Source organism: Nansenia antarctica, assembly GCF_963989245.1.
Source record: "Nansenia antarctica genome assembly, chromosome: 5".
Lineage (NCBI taxonomy): Eukaryota > Metazoa > Chordata > Actinopteri > Argentiniformes > Microstomatidae > Nansenia > Nansenia antarctica.
Window position 1 is genome coordinate 54895844 of NC_137690.1, and position 11316 is coordinate 54907159.

Below are 11316 nucleotides of genomic sequence, written 5' to 3' on the forward strand. Positions count from 1 at the left end.
GGCCAGCTCAGCTCTATGTTGGGGCAAACTTCTTGGCCTGTGCCCTCACCCTCTTCTCATAGTCCATTCTGTTCTGACTAAAAGACAAAGACACAAGAAGAGAAAAAGGAGAACATTAGTTTAATTAATCTTTGAGAGGGTGACGCTTTCGATATCGGACTCTATTCCAGCAAGGTAAAGTAAAAGAGCTCCACTACCAAGACATTAGCTATATAAACAAACACAAATCTGGGATTTGCCCCAGGCAAAATGTAAATACTTACCAGTAAATTGTGTAAGCCTCGGCTTGTGCTGGGTCTTGGATGTTAGGTTCATTGAGCAGCTCTTGGATACCCAACAGGATCTGAAAACACAGAGAAGATACAATGCCTCAAAACTGATGCTTCAGTTTGTGTCTACAGTGTGTGTGTGTGTGTGTGTGTGTGTGTGTGTGTGTGTGTGTGTGTGTGTGTGTGTGTGTGTGTGTGTGTGTGTGTGTGTGTGTGTGTGTGTGTGTGTGTGTGTGTGCATGTACGCTCAGACCTGTTTAATGGTGATGGCTGGTCTCCAGTCTTTATCTTCGTCCAGGATGGAGAGGCACACCGTGCCAGATGGGTAGACATTCGGGTGGAATATGGGAGGCTCAAACTTGCCTGAGGAGAGATATACACGAGGGATTTTTAGCACTTACAGTTCACAACATTTCTAGTGTTCTACAGTATTTCTGTTGACATCCTTATACATCTGATGATACATTTATAAAACGTCTTGAATTTATTAGCTAGGCTAATCAGGGTGAGACCCATCCCACCCTGGGAACGAACACTTTGTTCGGCTGCCCTCGGGCAGGCGGTTCAGGACCATGTCCGCAAGGACAAATAGACTGAAGCTCAGCTTCTACCCTAGGGCCATTCAGACCCTGAACACAGCAAAGACCTAGGTTCTAGGCCCTGGACAATCTAGACAATTTGATGGCAGCTACTATATTGTAATCAAGTGCAATACTGAAACACAACTGTGAACATTTCAAACCTGCAAACTGCGACACTTTAAATGAATGTGCAATAATACTATGTGCAATATGACAACCCTTGGGTACATAAGGTTCAGAGATAGGAAATTTTAGGACATTTATAGCATAGCATAGAGTACAGAACAGTGTTTTATTTGTATAGTATAGTATAGTGGATAGTGTATATAGCCTTTATTTATGTAAACCAGCTCTTTTTCCCTTCTTGTTTTTAGTATTTTTTTCCTAGCACCAGGGGAGTCCCCCCTCCCAAATTTCGTTGTATGGTACCTGTACTATATTAATGACAATAAAGACCATTCATTCATTCATAACAAACAAACAGTGTGCAGTGACAGCAACATTGTCCCCTGATGTGAGGGAGTACTCACATTTGGGCGGAGAGGAGGGATAGTCGTCTTTGAACAGCATTCTGAGTTTGTATTGGCCTCCCTCCCACAGGGTCTGAGGATTGCATGAAAGTGATCATCAGTAATTGAACCATGATCTCAGCACACGTGACATGAGAACCACTGATATGTAATTATGACGGTCTGGTAGGCCTCCTGAGACAAACAGGTTGACTTACCCCCTTCTTGCCGGGGATAGCACATTCCCAATTCATGAGGTTCATGGTACCATCAGGATTTTTGGTAGGAACAGCAACAAAGCCCTATGAGAGGAGAAGAGGACAGCAGGAGATTTTAAGCAAATCATATGCCATAGCAAATGGGTTGGCAAACAGTCTATGGCTAAATCTGAGTAGCTTTACAAGTCTATTGATGACATGAAGCTTAATTACGTACTTTAACGGGCCATCAACAATAGAAGAAAGACAATTGACTTCAGTGCTTGCTTACAAAAGGGTGATCTTTTCGCCATGCTTTGCGCTCCTGTGACAGTCTGCTGAGAGCGATGCCCGACATTGCTACTCATCAACGCCGTCCTGTGGGAAAAATGCTACCAAAAAATGAAAGCCTTATATTCTTAACATCTTTTGTCTAGAAACTATAACGATTTTCCACATTGTAAACGTGCCATATTGTTCACTGACTAAATCATCATCAACATCCTCAGCAGATATATCTAGAGAACTTTGTTGATCTCTTTGTTGAGATGATTGATGCTAGTTGATAAAATCTAAGCTAGCTACCTAGCTTAGCAACGTGCTAACTAACAACAGGAGCAGCGAACGTGAAAATAATTTAACCAAACAGTTTAGTATCACCAATTAATTGTATTTGCGTTTATTATGTTATAATGTTAACAATGCGTCTTACCTTAAAATCCACTTGGTACTCGAGCAAGGAAACAGCAACCCTGTACTGTGTTGTATAACTTGCAGGCTAACGTAGTGGTTGTTGTCAGCTGACTGTCAACGCTAATAAACAACGCGCGTGGTCACCATCAGTGGCGGCTGGCCGATAGAGGGCGCTGGGGCGCCGCCCCCACCTTTTTGATTGATTGATTGAAAACTTTATTAGAATGTTTGCAGAAGTAGGTACATGAAAGTACATATTACATACAAGGTCAAACTAATAGGATAAAAACCCAAGAAAGCCACTGGCTTATTTCAATTGGGGTCCTTCACTTCCTAGTTGCGATTTGTAAAAGTTTTTTTTTAAAATAAACATTGTTTATTCACAAAATGCGGCTGATATTCTGTCGGCGCCTATCAGCATTCATTAAAAATCCTCCAATACAATAAACATTTTTATCTGTGTGTGTGTGTGTAAAACTCACTGTTAAAATACATAGGGGGAGGAGTCGGGACGCCGGTCATTGCAAGTCTATGCCAGGACGAATACTTTTCGCTTACACGTGAGCTGTAGCAGCGCTCCAATTGGCTGTCTCTATTTCTTGGCCAGGGCGCACAAATGTGCGTCCCTGAATCTCCGGTTGTATTGCAGACAATGCATTATGCTGAGGACTCCCGACTTCCGGTTTTCCGGACTTCGGGCTTCCGGAGTATTTTAAATGAACATTCGTAATGTCTGTCTCTGATGTTCATGGTCAATTAAATCAGCCTATTTTGTGCAACTAATAATGTTCCCGCTAATGGGTTAACCAAGCAGCCTCGCACCTAACGTGCAAGCACCTATCTTCGAACTATTCATAGCAATATGCGCGGGGCAAGGCGGAGGTACGGGTAAACACGGCTCATGTTCTGTCATCAAAGGTAAGAGTTGGTTTTCTTTAACTCAGCTGGTTGTGTTACAGACATGGTCTGGTTGTGTTTCTGACATGGTCTGGTTGTGTTTCTGACATGGTCTGGTTGTGTTTCTGACATGGTCTGGTTGTGTTACAGACATGGTCTGGTTGTGTTACAGACATGGTCTGGTTGTGTTTCTGACATGGTCTGGTTGTGTTTCTGACATGGTCTGGTTGTGTTTCTGACATGGTCTGGTTGTGTTTCTGACATGGTCTGGTTGTGTTTCTGACATGGTCTGGTTGTGTTACAGACATGGTCTGGTTGTGTTTCTGACATGGTCTGGTTGTGTTTCTGACATGGTCTGGTTGTGTTTCTGACATGGTCTGGTTGTGTTTCTGACATGGTCTGGTTGTGTTACAGACATTGATTGATTGATTGATTGAAAACTTTATTAGAAGATTTGCAGAAGTAGGTACATGAAAGTACATATTACATACAAGGTCAACTAAAAGGATAAAAACCCAAGAAAGCCACTGGCTTATTTCAATTGGGGTCCTTGATTTTCAATTCATCGTTACATGTAAGACAGACAGGAAAAGAAAAAAAAACTAGTACTATCTACAAGATAATACAGACAAATAACTATTACTATCTACAAGATAAAAATACATCCATCATGGGAAGAACAATACTAGATATACAATACAACAAAACATCAGGTATGTACAGCGGGTAGGACAGGTGGGGACATACACCACAGGTGGGGGCGGGGGACAAAACACAAAGTATGTACAGTGGGTAGTTCGGGTCTTTTAATCTGATTTTTGATTTAGAGGGTCCAGTTACGGATTGCAGCCTCCTGTAAATGTTTTTTGAGAGTGGTTTTGAAGGTGGGCAGTGTTTTGCACTCCTTTAAGATTATAGGAAGGGCGTTCCACATTTTTACTGCATAGTTTGCAAACGAGTTTAACCCCTTGTTTGTGGTGCAACGCGGTTGAACGTGGTTCGTGGAGCTTCCTCTGGTGTTGTATGTGTGGACGTTGTTCACTTTTTGGAAGTATGTTGACAGGTACTTGGGTGTCTTTGTGGTGTAGCGTATCTTGAAGACCAGGCCCAGTGCAAGCTGCTGCACTCTGTCAACTACTCGTAGCCAATCAAGGCTCAAAAAATGAGCAGCGGTTAGATGTGTCCTAGGGTTGAGGCCTAGCAGAAGCCTAACCAGTTTATTTTGGGCTGTCTGGAGTCTTGTTTTATGGGCCTTTGTGGTTCTATAGTACCATGATGTTACGGCATAGTCGAAGTGACATTGAATGAGAGCTCCTGATAGGGTCCTCAGTGTGTTTTTACTGACAAGTGAGGATATCCTGTACAAGAATCTAGTTCTATGGTTCACTTTTTTGATTACTTTTGCTGCCATTTTATCTCCGGAAAGATTTGCCTCTAAGATGGAGCCCAGGTATGTAATATCCTCTTTTCTTGTGATATTAATGTTACCCACTTTTATTTTAAAATGTTCAGCCTTTCTGAGTTTAGATGGGGATCCGTATAGGATGGTTTCAGTTTTACCTAGGTGTATTGATAGTTTATTGTCAGCTAGCCAGATGCAGATTCTACTCAGTTCAGTGCCTAGCGCTTTTTCCACCTGCAATATGTCCCTGTCAGAGACCAGCAGAGCCGAGTCATCCGCGAACAGGAACAAATTGCAATCACATGCTGATGACATGTCATTCACATATATTAGGAACAGTAAAGGTCCCAATATGCTTCCTTGTGGAACGCCGCAGGTCACTGGGAGGGGGGGGGACAGTGTTCCGTTCACACTAACCACCTGTTCCCTCCCCTCTAAGTAGGATTGCATCCAGCCCACCGATGTTCTATCGAACCCAATTGCTTTCAGTTTATCTAACAATATGTGGTGATCTACTGTGTCGAAGGCCTTCTGGAGGTCCAGCATGACCATGCCGCAGTACTTGCCCGAGTCCACCTCATGGTTGATGTGGTCGTTCAAATAGAGAAGGCATGTGTCAGTGGAATGGGATGTTCTGAATCCTGATTGAAATTCATACATCAGATTTTTTTCGGTAAGGTACCTATCAACCTGTTCATAAACTATTTTTTCCATAAGTTTCGAGATGGAATTAAGAATAGAAACAGGTCGGTAGTTGCCTGGGTCTAATTTGCTTCCTTTTTTATACAGTGGGGTTACCCTTGCTATTTTAAAGTCAAGGGGGACGTGTCCCTGTTTGATGGAGAGGTTTATTATGTGGGTGATGATTGGGGTAATGGAGGCAGCTGAGTCTTTTAGAAATCTGGCTGGAATATTGTCATGGCCCGTGGCCTTTTCTGAGTGTAGAGCGCCCAGCTTTTTAAACACCTCATCGTTTGACACCATGGAGAGTTTAAAATCATCTTTGCGTACACCCAGTTTATTGTAGAACGCACGGATGTGCTCTACACCATAACGCCCTGAGTGGGGTGGTAGATTGTTAACTAATTTAGTGGCTATGGTTGTAAAGAAAGTGTTTAAGCACTTAGCCACATCCAGCTTGTCTGTAAGGAGAGAATCTCCAGATTTTATGCTGATGTTTGTAGACCTGGTTTTGAGTTTTTGACTGCAACCTAGTTGGCTATTAAGTAGCTTCCACAGGTCACGTGGTTTGTTTAAGTTTTCTTCGATTTTGTTATCGAGGTATTCTTTCTTAGCAGATTTGGTCATGGTAATTACCTGATTGCATAGTTTGTTGCATTGTTTTTTAATTTTCTCAAAGTGGGTTTTGTGATCTTCGTTTAAGTGTTTCACTAATTTTGATTTGCATTTTTGAACTTCAGAGCATTTTAGGTCTCTGACTTTCATAGCATTTAGAATGTCCGAATTCATCCATGGTTCCGATCGGGCTTTAACGCTGGTGGTTCCCATGGGGGCTATACTGTCAATAATATTTAGGAATTTGGTTTTGAAACCTAGCCATGCCTCTTCAATCTGTGTGCATTTTAGTTCATCTAACCAGTCTTGTTTCTCCAGTTTATGGTTTAAGGCCTCACTAGAATAGGATTTAAGGGATCTAGTGGTTACAGTTTTATGACCGCCAGCCTTGGGTTTATGTTTTTTACGAGTGCAAAAGATCATGTAATGATCACTTAGCCCACATACAATAACCCCACTCTTGGAGATTTTGGACTCATCCGATGTTAGAATGAGATCTATGGTGGTTTGAGTAGAAATACACACCCTAGTGGGTTTGGTAATTTGTTGACGGAGACCGTGCAATTCAGAAAACCTAGTGAAGGATTTGAAAACGGATGCTTCATTTCTGAGCATGTCCGTGTTCAAATCCCCAATAAGAATCTTTTCCACACAGTCAGCGTCATCCAAGCACCCCTCAAGAATATCATAGAAATCACTCTGATCGGGAGGTCTGTAGATAGTACCAACCAGCACCGGTTTTGCTTTGTTAAAGATAATTTCAACCCAAACAGATTCTAATTTGTCACGATTCAGGTCACACCGGGTGTTAAAGATAATATCGTTGTGAATGTACATGCAGACACCACCCCCATACCTGTTCCTGTCGTTTCTGATGACTGTGTAGTTTACTATTTCAATCTCTGGGTCTTTTATTGATTCATCAAACTTGGTCTCAGAGAAGCTCAAAATGTGAACCTTGCTGTCATGGAACATTTCTCTGATTTGGTCCAGTTTAGGCACAAGACTGTTCACATTAAGGTGAACAATATGCAGGCCCTTACTGCTGTGTCCAAATAGAGAGTTCATGTCCTTGACTTGGAAATAGTCACCACCATTCAGGTCATCGTCAAGTTGAGGATTGGGGGATGGGGGGGGTCGCCCATTGTTCAGCGGTTTCGTTAGAGAGTCTCCGGGTGGAGAAGGGGCGGGGGGGGGTCGTCGTCGGGTGGGGGGAGGGGGGGGGTCGTTGCCGGGGGTGGGAGGCCTCTGTGTTCACTTGATAGCTGGTGGAAGTTGGGTGGTTTCGTTAGAGAGTCTCCGGGTGGAGAAGGGGCGGGGGGGGGTCGTCGTCGGGTGGGGGAGGGAGGGGGGAGGGGGGGGGTCGTTGCCGGGGGTGGGAGGCCTCTGTGTTCCCTTGATAGCTGGTGGAAGTTAGGTGGGGGGGTAATGTTATTAGCATAGCTACCCATTGTTTTGTTAGCCTCGTCTGAATCCAGGAAGTCCGCTGTAGATGCCGGTTGGACCGGTTTGACCGGTTTGTCGACAATGCCGTCAATGGCTTCGCTAGTACCATTTGCCTGGGAACGGCAAAAAAGTGTAGCCTGCCTGGTTGAGACTGGTCCGGGATTCAGCTGAATGTCTCCCGAGAGAAGTAGATAGAGCCAGATCATGGTCCTTCGGTCCATTCTACCTGCCGGGGGCTTGTTCTTCCGCGTCATGTCAGCAGTCAATGTTGTGTGAATTGCTGCCGTTCCGAAGTTTATATACTTCATTGTGGCGTGGAGATAAAAGTCGCTATGGGTCTCATTTTTTCCAATAAAGTTTGTCTCCTTCTCCATAAGATGTAAGTTCTGTGGTGATTTAATGTATAAATCCGTAATCCATAGAAGGAACAGGAGAAAGTGTGGAATAATCCTTGTTGTTGCATTGTTGCAGCAGGAGGCGCGTTGAGAGACAGGACCGCTCATGTCTGTGATCGCGTAGTTTCTCGTCGGGAATAAGCTTCTTCCCGTTTTAAAATGTAAAAAACTATTACTACACCAAATAAAAACTCGTAGTTACTATAAAGGGGTGCTAAAAGTTCTAAAATCCACTAAAAACTATTAATTACTAACAAACATTGTACAGAGACAATAGGCATGCTGCCATCTTGGATTTTGGTCTGGTTGTGTTTCTGACATGGTCTGGTTGTGTTTCTGACATGGTCTGGTTGTGTTTCTGACATGGTCTGGTTGTGTTACAGACATGGTCTGGTTGTGTTACAGACATGGTCTGGTTGTGTTTCTGACATGGTCTGGTTGTGTTAACTTTCTGACATGGTCTGGTTGTGATACATCATTGAATGTGTTGACCTGCTGTGATGTGTTGACCACCATCACTCTCCATCATCATCCATCATGTGTCTATGAAATAGATAGTACTGTACTACTGACTGCAGCATTCATCTCTGCTCATTGATGTAGCCATGTCACACAGACACATAGTACACATATTAATCTGCTACCTTTATTAACCTGAGTGTAGCTGTGACCTGTGAGGCCTGTACTAGCCTTGTGGACTAGACTTCCTCCTTGTCTGACACTGGGTATTGGACCGTACCGACGTCCATAGACCGGTCACTCTTCCACCTCAGTGTCTGTAGTCTGTAGGGTAACTTCTCCATGGCCCACACGGTCATTTTAAGGGTGAAAGTTGAAATTATACAATGGTTGTAACGCCAGTGCGTGTTTTATGCGCGTGCACGCGAAAATAAATCGTGCACGCGAAAAAAATCGCGCGCTACGCGCGCCGAAGGGGAGCCCACCGCCACACTGCTGTGCCCCACCCAAAAATGTGTGCACCAGCCGCCACTGACCAAGAGGGATACCGGACGGCTGGACAAGCTTGTAAAAAAGGCGGGTTCAGTGGTGGGAAGGAGCCTGGACTCTCTGGGGACGGTGGTGGAGAGAAGGACTAGGAGTAAGATGCTGTCCATCAGGGACAACCCCAACCACCCCCTCCATCATGTCCTCGCTGGGCAAACCAGCAGCCGCCGCAGAGGGCGGTTCATCACGATACGCTCCCGGACGGAGCGATATAAAAAATATTTTATCCCGGCTGCACTAAGACTGTTCAATGGCAACTAAAGTAGCAGTCGGGGTCAAGGCTCCTGAATTTGTATTTATTATTTATTTTAATCATCATCATCACTTTTTAGTATTTTAATATAATAACTATAGCCATCTTTTTAATCCACTTTTATATCATGATCTCACAGTTTTTTATATACTGTACATGGCTGGCCCAGTGTTGTTGTCTGTCCTTTATGTTGTGTTGTGTTGTTATGTGTGGTTTTTAGTGGAGTGGCGCGGCAGAACGAATTTCCCCACGGGGATAAATAAAGTATCTTTGAATTGAATTGAATTGAATTGAATTGAATTGAATCACATCAGTGGAGGGGATTTCAAATGTTGTAAGCTGTGTGATTTTCTACCTCTTTTACCATCTGATTTTTATGTTTTTATCCAGTGAGTTTAATGTGGTTGACCATAACGTGTCCACCCTGTTATGCCTAAATATTGAGGAGATCAATCAAATTGAATAATGGAAAAAAAAAAAAAATTGTGCAAATTAGATTCCTCATCAAGTATTCATGGTCATTCTAGGCATTATGCTAACACAGGCAGGCTAAAGGCTAACTTTAACTCAAAATGTCCACCCTGTTAGTGTCCACCCTGTTATGTGTCCACTCTGTTCTGGAGACACTCGCCCTATTCAACTACAGAGGGTATTCTAAATAAAATACAATTTAGGTGCCTGAGCTCGACCACTATGTTTTTCAGCAAGCTAGATATGTCCTTTATATAATAGAACATTCAAATATAGATAAATCCAAAATTTATTTTTCACAAGTTATGAAGTCCGTATTTAAAAAATGACCCAGCAGCATGAAGGGGTCTGTAGTAGAGCATGAAGGGGTCTGTAGTAGAGCATGAAGGGGTCTGTAGTAGAGCATCAAGGGGTCTGTAGTAGAGCATGAAGGGGTAGGAGCATGAAGGGGTCTGTAGTAGGAGCATGAAGGGGTAGGAGCATGAAGGGGTCTGTAGTAGAGCATGAAGGGGTCTGTAGTAGAGCATGAAGGGGTAGGAGCATGAAGGGGTCTGTAGTAGGAGCATGAAGGGGTCTGTAGTAGGAGCATGAAGGGGTCTGTAGTAGAGCATGAAGGGGTCTGTAGTAGGAGCATGAAGGGGTCTGTAGTAGGAGCATGAAGGGGTCTGTAGTAGAGCATGAAGGGGTAGGAGCATGAAGGGGTCTGTAGTAGGAGCATGAAGGGGTCTGTAGTAGAGCATTAAGGGGTCTGTAGTAGAGCATTAAGGGGTCTGTAGTAGAGCATGAAGGGGTCTGTAGTAGAGCATGAAGGGGTCTGTAGTAGAGCATGAAGGGGTCTGTAGTAGAGCATGAAGGGGTAGGAGCATGAAGGGGTCTGTAGTAGAGCATGAAGGGGTCTGTAGTAGAGCATGAAGGGGTCTGTAGTAGGAGCATGAAGGGGTCTGTAGTAGAGCATTAAGGGGTCTGTAGTAGGAGCATGAAGGGGGCTGTAGTAGAGCATTAAGGGGTCTGTAGTAGGAGCATGAAGGGGTCTGTAGTAGAGCATGAAGGGGTAGGAGCATGAAGGGGTCTGTAGTAGAGCATGAAGGGGGCTACCTGAAACTTCCAATCAACACCCAACGCCAGTTGGCATTTAGTCTAGCATTTAATGAAACAACACAAACTAATAAAAAGAAAGCATACATCAACACAGAAAGCTGACAGAACTGCTCCAAATACCAAACATAGGCGTATTCATAATTTCCCCTTTTAACCCCAGGGCATTTCCAACAACCAATGAAAAAATAAAAATAGCAGAAAATAAAATATGGACACTAAATCTTTTGGCAATTTATTCAACTTTATTTCACAATTCATACATTTAAGATGTCCATTACTTTTAATACCACACACGAATATCAACTTGCTAAAACAATTAAAAAAAACATAGGGTGCATTACTCTCAATATTTATATATGTACACACACACTCATGTCTTTCGGAGGTAAACCTCTTCAGCTTTCTCTCTTTATGCAGTGCACTTTCAGCTGGTATCCATATTGGTTGAAGGAACATTCCACAGAAAATCCAGAACCTTATACATTGGTTGCCAGAATTGAGATAGGGCTTTCACACCACCAAGGAACCGTTCCCGTTCGCGTTCTGAAACGTGTATCGCGTTCTTGAGAACCACTATTTTCTGCTTCCCGCTGCGAAAACTTTTCAGGCTCCGAACCAATTCATTTTCGATCGGAACGCGCCGGCCGGTTCCAGACTTGGTTCGCGAACGCGAACGGTTCCTTGGCGGTGTGAAAGCCCTAAGAGTGAGTTGTCTTTTGGTTTAAGAGCTATCCATTACAGCTATATGGGGTATACCGTTTTTAGTGATCAGGGTTTTCTAATAGATTGTAACTGGAGCTGAAA

General features: G+C 43.5%; 1 protein-coding gene across 1 annotated transcript; it reads right to left on the bottom strand.

Moving 5' to 3' along the window:
- On the bottom strand, nt 1-2280 carry LOC308159291 (SUMO-conjugating enzyme UBC9-like). Its single transcript, XM_080533051.1, has 7 exons — nt 2269-2280; nt 1849-1948; nt 1578-1661; nt 1381-1453; nt 523-632; nt 264-343; nt 1-77 (listed from the first exon to the last, which is right to left on the bottom strand). The coding sequence occupies exons 2-7, from the start codon at nt 1912-1914 to the stop codon at nt 14-16; spliced, it is 477 nt and encodes a 158-aa protein (XP_080389177.1). The 5' UTR covers nt 1915-1948; nt 2269-2280; the 3' UTR covers nt 1-13.
- Nucleotides 2281-11316: the final 9036 nt, after the last annotated feature.

Excerpts from the sequence above, each read along its gene's own strand:
- LOC308159291 (XM_080533051.1), bottom strand. The coding sequence starts at position 1,914 with ATGTCGGGCATCGCTCTCAGCAGACTGTCACAGGAGCGCAAAGCATGG. Across the intron at positions 633-1,380 it reads TCCCTCCTCTCCGCCCAAAT|GCAAGTTTGAGCCTCCCATA; the intron begins GTGAGTACTCCC and ends ATCTCTCCTCAG. Across the intron at positions 78-263 it reads GAGGCTTACACAATTTACTG|TCAGAACAGAATGGACTATG; the intron begins GTAAGTATTTAC and ends TTTGTCTTTTAG.